General features: G+C 44.4%; 1 protein-coding gene across 2 annotated transcripts in view; it reads left to right on the top strand.

The window, feature by feature from the left end:
• Positions 1–16,524, top strand: part of ptprt (protein tyrosine phosphatase receptor type T) — a 1,581,811-nt gene that overhangs the window by 1,267,142 nt on the left and 298,145 nt on the right. For both annotated transcript variants that reach the window (XM_038803435.1, XM_038803434.1), the window contains one exon: positions 14,022–14,157. In XM_038803435.1, coding sequence (XP_038659363.1) covers positions 14,022–14,157 — 136 coding nt within the window. The remainder of the gene's footprint in view (positions 1–14,021; positions 14,158–16,524) is intronic.

The following is a 16,524-nucleotide window of genomic DNA, read 5'->3' as shown; positions in this document are numbered from 1 at the left end:
ACCAAGATTCCTTTTCCCAAGCAACATCCAATTTTAGTAACTCTATTGGGCAAAATCCAGGTAATAGTTACCACAGGGTAATACTTCAGTGACCAAGTCTGAGAAGATGTCTCTCCCCGGTTCAACGAAGGCATCAAACTGCGTCTTTTAGAGGAGAATATCTTTCATCTCCCGTGGCTCTAACTGTTAGATGGAACAGGCCTGTGTGGCTTGGATCACAGATGCAACTGGCTTGGCTGGCTGTTGGATGAAGAAGTAGTCTGTATCCCCAATGAGGGTGCTAGTGGACCGGCCTCTCAGGCTGGGGGTCTCCTTTATCCGTGCTGGCCCCTGTATTCCTGCACCATGTTGCGGTCGGGGCCGGTGCCACTGCGCATGTGCGCTTTGGCGCCAGTGCCACTGCGCATGCACGGATCCTGCGGTGCCCAGTTGACGCCGGGATCAGCAGCTGGAGCAGCTGGAGCGGCGTGAACCGCTCCTGTGCTGTGCTGGCCCCTGTAGCGGCCAGAATTGCTGATCTTGCAAATGCGACAGCGTTTCCGACGGCATCAACACTTCCCGCCCCATGTGTCAGAGGTCTTTGCTTCACAAAGTGGGTATTCAGTGAAAGATCCACCTGTCGCAGCTGTGGAGCTGGGCGAGGACAGCATTCTGAGTGGTTGTTGAAGGTGAGCATGACTTTGAATTTCTTCGTATGTATCAGCTTCTTTCCAGGCTGGAGCAGGGAACATCTCCCAGCATCTTACAGTTCACCAGCCACTGCGATTCAATATGCAGAAAGACCTGAATACATTTCATTTTCTCATGCCGGAAAGAAACAGGAGGGGTGTGCAGGTAGATTCTCCAGGATTGTAATCTTCCCCCATCCATTTTTAACTGGTGTGCAGCACTCCTCAGCAAGTCATGCAGTGTCAATCCACTGTTCCATTTGTATTTGAGCCACCACTACAAACCAGAGGGTGTCAAGGCTCATTGGCTCATCACCTGACTAATGACTGGTGCATGTCCCTCACACACATGGCAGCATGCTTATATGAAAAGTAATTCTGGCACACCAGCTGTGACTGAGTAGACAATATGTAGCACAGTGGGTAGCACTGTTGCTTCACAGCGCCAGGGTCCCAGGTTCGATTCCCGGCTTGGATCACTGTCTGTGCGGTGTCTGTATGTTCCCCCCGTGTCTGCGTGGGTTTCCTCCGGGGGCTCCAGTTTCCTCCCACAAATCCCGAAAGACGTGCTGTGAGGTAATTTGGGCATTCTGAATACTCCCTCTGTGTACCCGAACAGGGGCCGGAATGTGGCGACTAGGAGCTTTTCACAGTAACCTCATTGCAGTGTTAATGTAAGCCTACATGAAACAATAAAGATTATTATTATAATCAAGCAATTCTTCTAATGCCGGGACTACGCTGAATAACAATTCATCGTTGTCCGTCACCATCATGAGGGCATATAGCCCTTGTCAGCAGATATACAGGGAGGCAGCTGAGGGGAAAGAGAAGATAACCACCACGTTCTCTTTCTGGTTGGGCTGTCTATTGTAGTCAGTGAGGAGCCCCGAAAAGGTGAGTCAGAAGTAGTTTATTTCCTACTCACAGAAATACAGCAAATAAGCAACAGCCGGGACCATCCTGAGGTGCCGGTTCCTTCTGGGATGGCTTTCATCTCAGAGAATTAACAAGCTCGCTGTTGGGAGTCCCCTCAGCAGGGGTGTTTCTGCTCCACAAGCCCCACAGGGAGAACAATCGGGCCTTCCCAATAGGTCTCGTGTGGATTATAACACTGTCCATGGTCGGCTCAAACGACTGTGGTACCAGTGAGCGCGAAGCCATTCAAAAAGAGCCCCACAGCTTTCCTTTCCTCTGCTGCTGACCTCTTGGCCACAATTCTGAAATCAAAGTAACTGCAAAACAAAACATTCCAAACCACTTTATTAATCAAACCATCCAATATTCCACGCAGAAGTTAAATAATCATCCTCATACATTCCTTTACTGCCTGTCTTTGGTGTTTCTTCACCTGTCCAAGTGATCCTGCTGCAGCACGGTCTGTTGAAAGGTTGCTGATTTTCAGTGGGGGAGACTGCAGGTGACTTTCGAGGATTACCTGAAGCACAGCAGGCTCTAGAAAGCTCAACGTCAGACTGCTCCACCTCAGAATGGCCAACAGCACTGGGCGGCGCGGGGGCACAGTGGTTAGCACTGCTGCCTCACAACACCGAGGATCCGGGGTCAATCCCGGCCCTGGATCACTGTCCCTGTGGAGTTTGTACATTCTCCCCATGTCTGTTTGGGTCTCATCCGCACAACACAAAGATGTGCAGGGTAGGTGACTTGGCCACGCTAAAATGCCCCTTAATTAGGAAAAATAAAAACGTTTTCAGCAGTCTGGGCTGGCGACCTGATAGCGCTGGTGGAGTGGCAGTGATGAAGCATGGACATTGTCACTCTGAGACCAGACAGCAAGTCTGTGCTCCTCGAGCCACTGCTACTCACTGAAGCGACACTTCAGTTGACCACCACTTCAACAATGGAAAGCATGGACAGAAAACTCTATGAAAAGCCATTGGCCAAGTTGGTGCCAAACATCTCTCTTGAGAGTGACACTAGGCTTTTTGGAGGGCCTACCAATGCACTAAGAATTTCACTGTGCATAACCATCAGCCATGTTTTTGTATGTTTCCCCATTGAAATCCTTTTCTGCATCATCAACAGTATAACTTGTGTGTGACCTCACCCTTTGGCAAAAGCTAAAGCAAGTGGGCGGGTCAGAGAATCCCCGAGGGGCGGCGTGAATCCCGCCCCGCCGCTCCGACATCGGCTGCCGTATTCTCCGGTGCTGGTTTTTGGGCTGGGGCGGGGATCGCGCCGGTCGGGGGCCCACCAATCTGTGGGCGGGCAAGTGCCGTGGGGGCACTCCTTCCCTGTAGGGCTCTGCCATGGCCGGTGCGTAGAAGACACCCCCCTGCACATGCGCTAGAATACGCCAGCCGATCTGCGCCGGCGGTTCTGCGCATGCTCTAACTCGTGCCGGCCCTTTGGCGCCAGCTGGCGCAGCGGCAACTCCTCCGCCGCCGCCCCCGCCCCCGGAAGTGCGAAGGATTCCGCAACATCCGGGCGGCCCGAAGCCAGATGGTTCGTGCCATTGTTGTTACGCCGGCGACGGGCCATCGAGGGGATTTGGGAGAATCCCGCCCAATAATTCTCTGTCCGCACCCTGACGGCAGGTCACAAAGCCCGGTGTCTAAACACGGGTAGAACCGCCTCTATGCTATTTGCTAAAATGTACCCAGTGTAAGTATCTGAGTTGGTAGCTGCAAGTGAGGGAGTCAATGTTATAACCCAACAGGAGGCCCAGGGAGCTGCAACCTCAGAGATCCGGTGGCCTCACCTGAGTATGATCTACGCGATGGTGGGGGGCGGGGAGGGTGGAGCCACTCCCCTAAACCAGAGACTGCTGGGGCATAATTATCCCGGACCAGGTGTGGGCTGGATGCAGGAGACCCTTCAGGGAGTAGGAGGTGTAAAAAAAAAGGAAATAAATCTAACATTTCCGACAGTCGTCACTTCAGAGTGGTCACTTGCCTGAGACTTTACAATGGGATGACATTGTTGTTCTTCGTCACTGAAAGAGTAGGAGACAGGAGGACCCAGAGACAGGCAGAAACACCCAAAAGAGCGAGAGAGGAGGAACCAGAGACAGGCAGAAACACCTAAAAGAGGGAGAGAGGAGGAACCAGAGACAGGCAGAAACACCCAAAAGAGCGAGAGAGGAGGACCCAGAGACAGGCAGAAACACCCAAAAGAGCGAGAGAGGAGGACCCAGAGACAGGCAGAAACACCTAAAAGAGTGAAAGAGGAGGACCCAGAGACAGGCAGCAACAACTAAAAGAGCGAGAGAGAGGAGGACCCAGAGACAGGCAGCATCTAAAAGAGTTGGAAAGACAAGGGCCCTAGAAACAAACAGCAGCACCTAATAGAGTGGGAAAGAGTAGGACCTGGAGACAAACAAGAGCACCAAAAAGAGAAGGAGAGGAAGACCAAGAGACAGGCAGCAACATGTAAAAGAGCGGGAGCAAGGAGGACCCGAAGAAAGACAGCAGCATTTAAAAGAGTGAGAGAGAGGAGGACTCGGAGACAGACACTAGTATTTAAAAGAGTGAGAGAGAGGAGGACTCAGAGACAGACAGCAGTATTTTAAAAGGGTGAGAGAGAGGAGGACTCAGAGACAGACAGCAGTATTTTAAAAGAGTGAGAGAGAGGAGGACCTGGAGACAGACAGCAGCATTTTAAAAGAGTGAGAGAGAGGAGGACTCAGAGACAGACAGCAGTATTGAAAAGGGCGAGAGAGAGGAGGACCTGGAGACAGACAGCAGTATTTAAAAGAGTGAGAGAGAGGAGGACTCAGAGACGGACGGCAGTATTTTAAAGAGTGAGAGAGAGGAGGACTCAGAGACAGACAGCAGTATTTTAAAGAGTGAGAGAGAGGACCTGCAGACAGGCAGCAGCTAAAAGATCTATAAATTGTAACTCAAGAGCAAACCCACAGCATTCTGAGTAAAATCAAAGTGTGACATCGCAAAAAAACAGGCACATGATTGGTTGGTGGGTACTTTCCTCATTCATCTTTCAGATCTTGACTAACTTTATTCATTGTATGGTTTTATTAGTAGTAGTAAATTTTATTAGCAGTAAAGCTTATTAGATTGGCTGGTGAGAATTTCTTATTTAACCAGGGGATTTCACTTGGTATTTGTAGAATATTTATTGAAATAATAGGAATCTACGTACAGGCAGGACGAGAGGCAATTAATTAAACTTTAGTCAATAAAATACTGAATTAATTAAACAATATAATTAAAGCAACGCCATTGTCTACGCATCTTCGTAAGTGCCTGCGGCTGGAGGAACTTCAGTGCAGATTCATTGAGCTGGAGGTTGAGCTGCGGGCACTGTGGCAATGTTACCCGGACTATTTGTTCCAGGAGGAACACCCCTTTGGATAGGATAATCTGATTTGCTCTGGGGACAGGAGGATATGATTGTGAGTGAGGCAGGAGTAAGGGGATCGAGATGGAGGAGTAATTGTCTATCAGGTGTAAGTCTGAATGGACAATAGTGGGGACAATAGCAGGTGCATGAGCGAATTGATCATGGCACCAAAGTACAAGAATCCAATCAAGCAAGGGGAATGATTTGGAATGTAGTGATAGTAGGGGACAGTATAGTCAGGGTGACAGACCCAGTTTTCTGCAGACAAGAACAAGTGTCCAGAAGGCAGGGTTCGGGAAATCTGATGCAGGCTGGGAAGGAACTTGCAGTGGGAGGTGGAGAATCCAGTTGTTGTGGTCCATGTAGATATCAATGACACAGGTAAGACAGGTAAAGAGGTTTTGCTTTTAAGAGCATGAGCATCTGGGGGCTAAAATAAAAAAACAGAACAACGATTAGTGGGAAGCCAGAGGATTGGGAATCATTTAAAAGCGAGCAGAGGACAAGTAAAAAAGCAATAAGGGGAGAGAAGGTGAAATATGAGTGCAAGTTAACCAGTAATATAAAAGAAGATAGGAAACGTTTCTTTCAATATATAAAAGGTAAGAGAGAGGCAAAAATAGACATTGGACCACTGAAAAACGAGGCTGGAGAAGTAATAATAGGAAACAAAGAAATGGCAGATGAACTGAATAGTTACTTTGCATCAGTCTTCACGGTGGAAGACACCAGTGGGATGCCAGAGCTCCAGGAGAATCAGGGGGCAGAGGTGAGTGCAGTGGCCATCACTAAGGAGGAGGTTCTGGGAAACTGAAAGGTCTGAAGGTGGATAAGCCACCTGGACCAGATGGACTACGCCCCAGGGTGCTAAAAGAGATAACTGAGGAAATTGTGGAGGCATTGGTGGTGATCTTTCAGGAATCACTGGAGACAGGAAGGATCCCAGAGGACTGGAAAGTGGCTAGTGTAACACAGCTGTTTAAGAAAGGAGGGAGGCAGAAGATGGGAAATTATAGGCCGGTTAGCCTGACTTCGGTCATTGGAAAGATTTTAGAGTCTGTTATTAAAGATGAGATCGCAAAGTACTTGAAAGTGCCTGGAAAATAGGACTGAGTCAGCATGGCTTTGTCAAAGGGAGGTCATGTCTGACAAATCTGTTGGAGTTCTTTGAGGAGGTAACAAGGAAGTGAGACAAAGGAGAACCAGTGGACATGATTTATTTAGATTTCCAGAAGGCCTTTGTCAAGGTGCCGCATGGGAGACTGTGAAATAAGTTAAGAGCCCATGGTGTTAAGGATAAGATCCTGGCATGGATAGAGGATTGGCTGACTGGCAGAAGGCAGAGAGTAGGGATAAAGGGGTCTTTTTCAGGATGGCAGCCAGTGACTAATGTGTGCCTCAGGGGTCTATGCTGGGACCACAACTTTTTACAATATACATTAATGATCTGGAAGAAAGAACTGAAGGCACTGCTGCTATGTTTACAGGTGATACAAAGATCTGTAGAGGGACAGGTAGTATTGAGGAAGCAAGGGGCTGCAGAAGGATTTGGACAAGCTAGGAGAATGGGCAATGAAGGGGCAAATTAAATGCAATGTGGACAAATGTGAGGTTATGCACTTTGGAAGGAGGAATTTAGGCATAGACTATTTTCTAAATGGGGAAATGCTTAGGAAATCAGAAGCACAAAGGGACTTGGGAGCCCTTGTTCACGATTCTCTTAAGGTTAACGTGCAGGTTCAGTCAGCAGTTAAGAAGGCAAATGTAATGTTAGCATTCATGTCAAGAGGGCTAGAATATAAGAGCAGGGATGTACTTCTGAGGCTGTATAAGGCTCTCATCAGACCCCGTTTAGAGTATTGTAAGCAGTTTTGGGCCACGTATCTAAGGAAGGATTTGCTGGCCTTGGAAAGGGTCCAGAGGAGGTTCACAAGACTGATCCCTGGAATGAAGAACTTTTCATATGAGGAACGGTTGAGAACTTTGGGTCTGTACTCGTTGGAGTTTAGAAGGTTGAGGGGGGGTCTTATTGAAACCTACAGGATACTGTGAGGCCTGGATAGAGTGGACATGGAGAGGATGTTTCCACTTGTAAGAAAAACTAGAACCAGAGGACACCCTCTCAGACTAAAGGGACGATCCTTGAAAACAGAGATGAGGAGGAATTTCTTTAGCCAGAGGGTGGTGAATCTGTGGAACTCTTTGCCGCAGAAGGCTGTGGAGGCCAAATCACTGAGTGTCTTTAAGACAGAGATAGATAGGTTCTTGATTAATAAGGGGATCAGGGGTTATGGGGAGAAGGCAGGAGAATGAGGATGAGAAAATATCAGCCATGATTGAATGGTGGAGCAGACTAAATGGGCCGAGTGGCCTAATTCTGCTCCTATGTCTTATGGTCTTGTGGTCTAACTCAAAGGTAATGTTCTCTGGGTTATTATCTGAGCCAAGATAATATTGATGTAAGGTGAATAAAATTAGAGAGTTAAAGGCGCTGCTCAATGATGCTGTGGGAGAAATGGTTTGCAATTCATGGGGCCCTGGCACCAATAATGGCGAAAGTGAGAGCTGTACCACTAGGACAGACTTCATCTGAACTGTGCTGGGATTAGTGCTTTGGTGAGTTGTATAACTTGAGTGGTAGGTAGGACTTTAAACTAAATAGTGGGAGCGAAGTTTCAAGTGAGGGAAGATGTGATAAAGAGAGAAGACAAGGCAAGAGAGCAACGTAGCAGTAAATGAATTGATAATCTGTGACAGGAAGAGGCAGAACATACAAACATAAGAGTGTGCCAGCAGATAAGTTCAGAGGTTGTGAAAATAACAACAGTACAGAATGAAAGGCACTGTGTCTGAATTCACACAGATTTGCAACACTGTAGATTAACATTTTTTAAATCTTTCGCTCATGGGGCGTGGGCGTGGCAGACTGGGCCAGCACTATTGCCCATCACTAATTGCCCTTGAGGGGGCAGTTAAGAGCCAACCACATTGATGTGGGTCTGGAGTCACGTGATGGCCAGACCAGGTAAGGACGGCAGATTTCCTTCCCTAAAGAACATTAGTGAACCAGGTGGATTTTTATGACAATCAACAATAGTTTCATGGTCATTGGATAGGCATATGGACGATAAGGGAATAGTGTAGAGGGACTTTAGAGGGGTTTCACAGGACGGCGCAACATCGTGGGCCGAAGGGCCTGTACTGCGCTGTAATGTTCTATGTTCTATCATTCAACTTTTAATTCCAGATTTTTATTGAATTCAAATTGTTTATAGCCACCAAAGAGTAGAGGTGATGGGGTATAAATCAAGAAATAAGAGGTACATGTAACAAGGGTAATGCAGTATGGCAGACATCAATCTGTATATAGACTGAGTAAACCTAATTCACTATTGCTGTGAAGGACGAACATGGGGTGTGGAGGGATGTGGAGGCTCTGGCATTGAACATATTCAAGACAGAGATTGATAGATATGGGGATAGTGTGGCAAAATGGTGTTGAGGTAAATGATCAACCAATATTTCGTAGAATGGCTGAGAAGGCTGGAGGAGCAATATAGCCAACTCCAATTTCTTATGTTCCTGTGTATTCCTGTGTTTCCAGCTCCTCCTCTTACAGCACTGCCTGACCAGGGTGCAGTTTTTGGATTTCTGAAAGGCTCAAGTCCTGAGTATGTTGCAGTGAGGTGACGGGGAAGCAATTGGTGCATGCTTAAGCAATTTGCAGCTTGTTAATCAGAGAAGATTATGAGTCAATGGTGTGAGAAGGAGCACTGTGAGAATATCATCAACTTCATTAGTTACAGCTCAGATGCTGGACATGGCCGCAGTCATGACCACTCCAATAAGGCAAGAACTATCTTCCCCATGGCAATAAAGACATGCAGCCTTGTCCATTTTCTGTTGGTTAGATGCTGCTGCCTGTGTTTTTGCACCAAGTTGCCCTGCAGGCAAGAGGGAAATGTGTCGGTGAGTGTGGTGCAATATATTTGGATGATGTGGCTGTCAGGGTTGTAAAGATGTCAGTGAGTGCAAAATATCGGTGTGAGGCTTACAGCAACACTGAGTGTAAGCATGAGGTAAAGGTATGAATGTTATGTATGAGTTGTGATGGCTAGAGTTAATTGATAGGTGAGTGATGCGGGTGTGATGCATTGACCAGTGTGCGAGGTTAGTGGACAGTTTGTGGGATATGACATTGGAAGATGCTATTATTGACCTTGAGTACTCATGTCTGGTCATTGAGTTTTTTGCGTGCCGCTGAATCCAGATCCTCGGGGCTAGGTTTCTGAAACAGCCTCCAAAGCTCTTTGCATTCACTGCCTTCTGATAGTTTAGTTGGAGAACCTCCAGGTCCTTGCAGATGGACAACATATCTTCCCTGCGTCTCCACATCAAAAGCCTCCAATGCAGCATTTTAAAATCTTGAAGCCCACTTCTCAACCAGAATTAAAACGTGCAGGTTGTTTTTAAGTGCTCAACTGTGGATGGATTTTGGATGAATGCTTCAGTCATTTAAATGAGTAGCTGGGTGCTGCATGCGTCAGACCCAATGGGGTGGGTATTTAACTGTGTATCGAATTTCAAAGCCTTGTGCAGAAACATTTCAGGGAATTAGGAACAGAGGGATATTCATTTTTGGAACCAGCCATTTTTAATCCTATACTTCAATCTACAGCTATGTTCATTGATCAAAAACTGCTTCACAAATGGACATCTTCAGGCGGCATTTAATGTAAGTGATGGGGGTCATGCCTGCATTGAATGCCAACTGGGCATTGGTAGGTCTTCCCCGGGATCCAGGACCACGGATGCAGAAATCTCGCTACCGAGATCTGCTGGCCAATTGAAGGCAAGCAGCTCTTCAGCACCACCAGGGAGGCAGTGGCTGCTCCCAGTATTGCACCCACCTGAGGCCCAGGACCGCTTATCGGGGAAAATGGTTGGAATGAGAACAATGAAGGGTAGTTGAGGGAATGGTTGAAGAACTGCAGAGGTAATGTGTTGACTGAAGATCCAAAAGCAAGGTAGTTAGATGTTTGAAAGGGCAGTTGTAAGAGAAGCAGGGGAGGAGGGTTATTGCCAAATTCTGACACAAAGGAAATATTATTGAAAGTGGATTGGCAAATATCCGTTGTCAAAACTACAGAGGTAGGGAGGTATGTAATTTCCTTTTATATAATCCCTGTGAGCAAGGCTTCTCCCCAGAGTTCACGTTCATAAAAATTATCTCATCTTTGTTGAGGGCCAGCTATCAAAAACAGATTTGACAGACGAGATTTTTAAAAAATGAATACCTAATGCTGTTACTAAAACATCTGAACGTGCTTCACACTCATCTTTGAAGTGTAGTTTCTGTTGTTGTGAGAACATACTTCTCATTTTACTAGTTAATTATCTGGAACTGAATGACAAAATTAATTAATGAAGCACAAATCCTGTCATGCTATTAAAATAATGTTTTACATCTAAATGTCTGAAAGGGAGCTCATATGCTCTGTTTTGCTGATGGTTGGAATATTTTCATGTTTATGAAAGACAGTGCTTGTCCAAAAATCTAATGTAAAATCAAGAGTTAGAAATTTTTCTCTGTGCTTTCTTCCCGATCTTGCTTTCTTCTCCTGAATATGCTGAATTGGGCTGTGGCGTAATTTCATCAACGACTGACTCAGTGATCTTCCTTAAGATTAGTGTGTCTGCTCAGTGACGATCAGTAGCCTGTAGATAGTGAGAAAGAAAAACATCTCACCCAAACTCCATCGTCTTCTTTTCCGCAGATATGTGCACATATACAGGCACACTATGCAGCAGGGGTTTCTGATTATAGAACAGCAACAAGAATGATTTCCAAGACCACCCTCTACAATTCCCCATTACGGTACTGGCTGAGAACACTCAGCCCTGCAGAATCTAGAGATTGAACCCAGGATGATTCTGGTCTCTATCGATCAATTCGACACCACTTTGTGCACCTTGCCCACTAAACTATCAAGAATCCATGGCAAATTCTTATTGTAACTCATGTTTTTTTTTAAAAGGGGGCATTTTTCACTGAGTATTCTTGGTAGATAGTCTTATGTAAGTATGGGAGTGTATATATCATATAGATAGATGTAGATTTTTTTTATGCAGCTGAGTCTGTGTATAATTAATATAGTTTAATGTGAATGTATATGCTTAGTATCAATATATACAGGTGTTACTTGTTCTATAATATTTTGTATAGATATAAGGGCATAGATACTTTATGCAGCACAGTAGCATAGTGGTTAGCACAATTGCTTCACAGCTCCAGGGTCCCAGGTTCGATCCCCGGCTTGGGTCACTGTCTGTGTGGAGTCTGCACGTTCTCCCCGTGTGTGCGTGGGTTTCCTCCGGGTGCTCTGGTTTCCTCCCACAGTCCAAAGATGTGCAGGTTAGGTGGATTGGCCATGCTAAATTGCCCTTAGTGTCCAAAATTGTTTAGTGTTGGGTGCGGTTACTGGGTTATGGAGATAGGGTAGTGTTGGGTAGGATGCTCTTTCCAAGAGCCGGTGCAGACTTGATGGGCGCATTGGCCTCCTTCTGCACTGTAAATTCTATCTATAATATTGTATAGGATGCATTTATTAACTTCAACATATTTGACTGTGTATATTTTCTATGGGTATGGTTATTTGAATAGAAAATGAGGCCAGAGATCTTAATTTTTCAAATAGGGTGAAATTGTTGGGTTTAATATGTAAGGAGAACATCACTGCTTGGTCTTTTCCAATGTTACAACCGCCTGGGCGAGTGCATGGTCAATTATAATTCCAGCCCTGGAGTCGCAACACAATTGAAATTAACAACTAATTATTTGAAAATACACCAAGTTTCTTCTTTGGCTGCTCAATAATTACAGTCACCAGGTTTGTAAACTTAAACACAATTATTTTTTTATTAATAACAAAAACTATAATTAAATATGCAGCAAATACAGCTGGTTAACTATTATCTAATTCCTAAACCTCTCCCCCCCCCTTAACTTGTCCCACTCTCTATACACATACACACACAAGACAGACAAACACAGAAGGGAGAGATGTGTGTAAAATAATGATGAAAGTAAAAGTAAAAGTCTTTGTTTCAGATGGACATCTTCCAGTACACTTTTCTTCAATCTAGGCATTAGGTTGGAAGTTTTTGTTTTGTTTTCAGTCTGTATTGGTTTTCACTGTGGATTTACCCAGGTCTCAAAAACCCTCTTTGCGGGAGTTCAGGAAACAGCAGATAGGCAGTATTTCTGGAGAGAGAGAGAGCCTCACAGTTGAACCTCTCAGCATCCAGGATCCGACTGTTGCTTCCTGCATCCTCTGAAAACCATTCCACTTGGGTAGGACCTAAACACCACCTGTTGCCGGGCAGAATACAGCTTTTGGCCAATTCATTGGCCACCAGCCAGCCAATCCCTCTGATCTCTCTCTCGGGAGCCAGAACGTCTGAGTTCTACTGTTCAAAAGCGAAATCTCCAATAGCACAGTTTTCTATTTTGCAACTTTGAGTTCTTCACTTCCTCTACTCGATTAAATGTATATATTCATTAAATATCCATGGATCAAAATGATAACTATAAAGTAAAATAAATGGGAAGTAAGGGAATCAATAGGAAGGGCTCTAATTATATTGGGAAATTCAACAGCCCAACTTTTGCACGATGGCACAGTAATTGCTGCTTCACAGCGCCAGGGGCCCGGGTTTGATTCCGACCTCGGGTGACTGTTCGTGTGGAGTTCTTTTTTTTATAAATTTAGAGCACCCAATTATTTTTTTTCCAATTAAGGGGCAAACCCAACATCATATTCCCAATTTCTTGGTCAGAAATTGGGATTTTATCCTCTCCAGCCTCAGAAACTTGGGGGTCCAAGTGTTTAACGGACATATGAGGTAAGACTCAAAAGTAACAAGAAAATCTTAGTTCCTTTTCCTCTTGGTGACATAATTGGCAATCGCACTTTACCTAGTCCAAATGTGGTTTAAAACCATTCTTACGTTTCCCCTATTCAGCAATTTTCCTAAACTGTTGGTGTTTACCAATTGTCTAAAAGCAGTAAATTCTCCAGGATTTCACACAGCTCCTTTTTGTTTGATCCCACCCTTGCACCACTGATGGACCATGTCAATCTCATACACTGGGCTGCAGCCCTGAATGACAAAGAACGTGTTTTTATTATGACACAAGCTGTTCACACTGAAGTACCTATCCCTTGAAATCTTCAGATCTCACTCGCAATTCCTCCCCAGGTACAAACCATTTTACATTCCATTTCAGTTTAATTTTATTGAAAAGGTTCATACGGTTTCATAGATTGACCCGTCCCTTCCCTTCAATATTTGCTCAAATTATTTAAAACATTTGTATCCAATGATTTGATCTTGAGACTCAAGCAATCAGTTATTTAAAAAATGTAACCAGAGAAAATAGGATGGCTCGAACTCTGAGGTGTGTTTTATTGACCCAAAACAACCAAACCGATTACAAAAAAATGTGCGCTGATGAGTGCCCATCTCCTTTTCCCTCCTCTTTCGCAACTTTCTCCCTCCCAAATGGGAAGGACCGAGCTGGTGGCATACCCTGAAAATTAGAAATGTCCAGGCCATGATATTCTACCCACTGAAATTAATGAACAGAAAATGTGGGGTTGAATGCTGAAAACCACGAGGTGCGCTCACTGTGAATACAATTCCCAGTGCAAGTGTCAGATCATGGAATCATTCCCGCAAATGACTATGAATCTAAGCCAAGGTACCATCAATGAGGGCTGAGGGAGGAAAATAATTTCAGTGAATTGTTCCAGTTCTATTATCTCTCTGTGCTCATTTTGATATCCTCTCATCTTGTGTCACAGTAAATAACATGCATAATATGTAAGAATAATAATGGATACAAAATATTTGAAGGACCTATTGTAAACATTGTTTTTGCAAAGACCGACGTGAGTTTGATGTATAAGCAATGAAAACAGATTCAGTTTCAAGATCTTATTAATTCTGCGGCTTCTGTCATTTCAGGCGCCTCAACGCAGAACTCCAACACAGTGGAGCCAGAAAAGCAAGTGGATAACACAGTGAAAATGGCTGGAGTTATTGCAGGAATCCTAATGTTCATCATCATCATGCTGGGAGTCATGCTGATAGTTAAAAAACGGTAGGTTTTATGAAATAATACTTCCAGTTTAATATTTGCAGCAGAACCTCGTGATGAAGAATGCACATTACACACATTTTATTTTGTGGAACATTGGAATGAAATTAGACAAGAAGGAACCTTCTGACATTTCGAATTATCGCTGTCTGGTGGACATGACTCACTCTTGAACAGATGTGATTTACGTATTACTCGAGATAGCCTACATGAATATATGAATGCAAGTAGTTGTATTCTTGTGTAGTTTATCAAGTCACTTCCGAGATGGATTTTGCTGCAAATGTGATCTAACCATCTGACTCACAATGGTTTCACTTAACTGGCCAAACTTGGTTTCTAGATCTAATTGCCATCATTTCTTTCGCAGCTCTAAAATAAAAAGCCAATGAGGACACACAATACTTAAAAAAAAATTTCCATAAATTTAGAGTACCCAATTATTATTTTTTTTCCAATTAAGGGCATTTTAGCTTGGCCAATCCACCTAACCTGCACATCTTTGGGTTGTGGGGGGCGAAACCCACGCAGACAATAATGAAGGAAATATATAAAGATGTGGGGCGGGATTCTCTGTCCCGCCGCATCCGTTTCCTGGTGCGACACATCCCGCCGGCAGCAGATCCCGCCAGCCGGCCAATGGGGTTTCTCATTGTGGGCATCGCCCCACACCATCAGGAAATCCACAGAAGTGAGTGCGCTGCCAACGAAGCGGAGGATCCCGCCGGCAGAGAATCCAACCCATGAAATTTTAAAAGGAACATTTCTGAGTTATAATTTCAAGCAATTTGGAATGCAGAGATTTTACTTGTGTTTCCAAAATGAGACTTGGGCAAGTTTTGTAAATTTTGGCCAAAGTTAAACTGTCCTCACATTTGGGAGGGAGAATACACAAGCTCAGTTCAGTGTTATGGGCCAGGGTTTAGAGAACCCCAAAGTGTATCATGGAGTTCACCTGACCCACAACTTTTAATAGATTGTGGTATGGGGAGTACACGGTCCACTCTATAGGTGTGGTGCAACAGAGCTTTACAGTACTTTTAAATTAAAACAATGTTTATTTATGAAACCAGTTAACACTTGATAAACGCACAGTAAACATCTTAACAACTATCAACACCAATAAATCCCCAAAGAATACAGCACTCGATAGATAACCCTTTATAAATTCCCAAACAACATCCGGAAGACAAAAGACCCTTTTTAACACAGAGATCAGGTTTAAATTCACTATTGAGAGCAGTCAGCACTTTGAAATCACCCAATTGATTTGGAGACAGTCCTTAGTTTGCAGAGAGGGATCCTTATGCAGCTCCTTGCGTTGCCTGCAGCTAGCCACCTCTCAAAACAAAACTAACCATACCCTGTAGCAAACAGCCAAAAACAAAAGTAAAGCAGATGGATAGCCCAGCTCCACCCACTCTCTGACATCACTGCAGCTCTCTAATAAACACCCACTCCTTAAAGGTATATCCAGTGCAGCTATTTTATAAACCCCCATTTCTTAAAAGGAATTCTCACATGACAGCTCCCCCCAAGAAAAAAAAACCCATCAACTTCAAGATGGTTTCATTTTTCACCTTTTCACTTTCCTTTAAGAAATATCGACAATGAATATACTTTTTAGTTTTCACAAAACAAAACAAAACATTAATAATAACAGTCCAGTTTTATTCTTCTTCCTCCAACTAGAACTGCTTCTGTTCATCACATTCGTGACAAAGCATCAGCTATCACGTTTTCTCGTCCTGCCGTATGTACTATTTTTAAATGAAATGGCTGTAACAATAAACTCTATCGAAACAGTCTTGCATTGTTATTCCCGAATCGCTCCAAAAACGTCAATCGATTATGATCAGTATACATAATGGTGTCAGATGGATTGCTGGTCACATAAATGTGAAAATCTTGCAAAGCCAGCACCAAACTCAAAGTCTCCTTGTCAATCGTTGAATACTTTTTCTGGTGAGAATTCAATTTCTTTCGAAAAATAACCAATAGGTCGCTCTGGACCTTCATCATGGTTTTGTAGAAGCACCGCACCTACGCCCACATCACTCGCATCAACAGCCACTTTGAATGGTTTTGTGTAATTTGGAATGGCTAACCCTGGAGCAGTTAACACAGCCTTCAGGCCATCTTGACACTCCGCTGTCCACTGGAATTTGTTACGCTTCTTGAGCAAGTCCCTCAGTGGAGCGACCACACTGCTAAAATTCAGTACAAATTTCTGGTAAAATCCACTCATACCAAGAAATTGCATTATTTCCCATCGTGTAGACTGTAGAGAGTATCGGAAACTCCCCAATAATTTTTGTTTTCACATCCTGTGGGACCATTCTACCCTGTCCAGTTGAATGGCCAAGGAAA

Source organism: Scyliorhinus canicula, chromosome 7 (genome assembly GCF_902713615.1).
Source record: "Scyliorhinus canicula chromosome 7, sScyCan1.1, whole genome shotgun sequence".
Taxonomy (NCBI): domain Eukaryota; kingdom Metazoa; phylum Chordata; class Chondrichthyes; order Carcharhiniformes; family Scyliorhinidae; genus Scyliorhinus; species Scyliorhinus canicula.
Note: the sequence above shows the minus strand (reverse complement) of the source record. Positions and strands in the feature narration are given on the sequence as shown.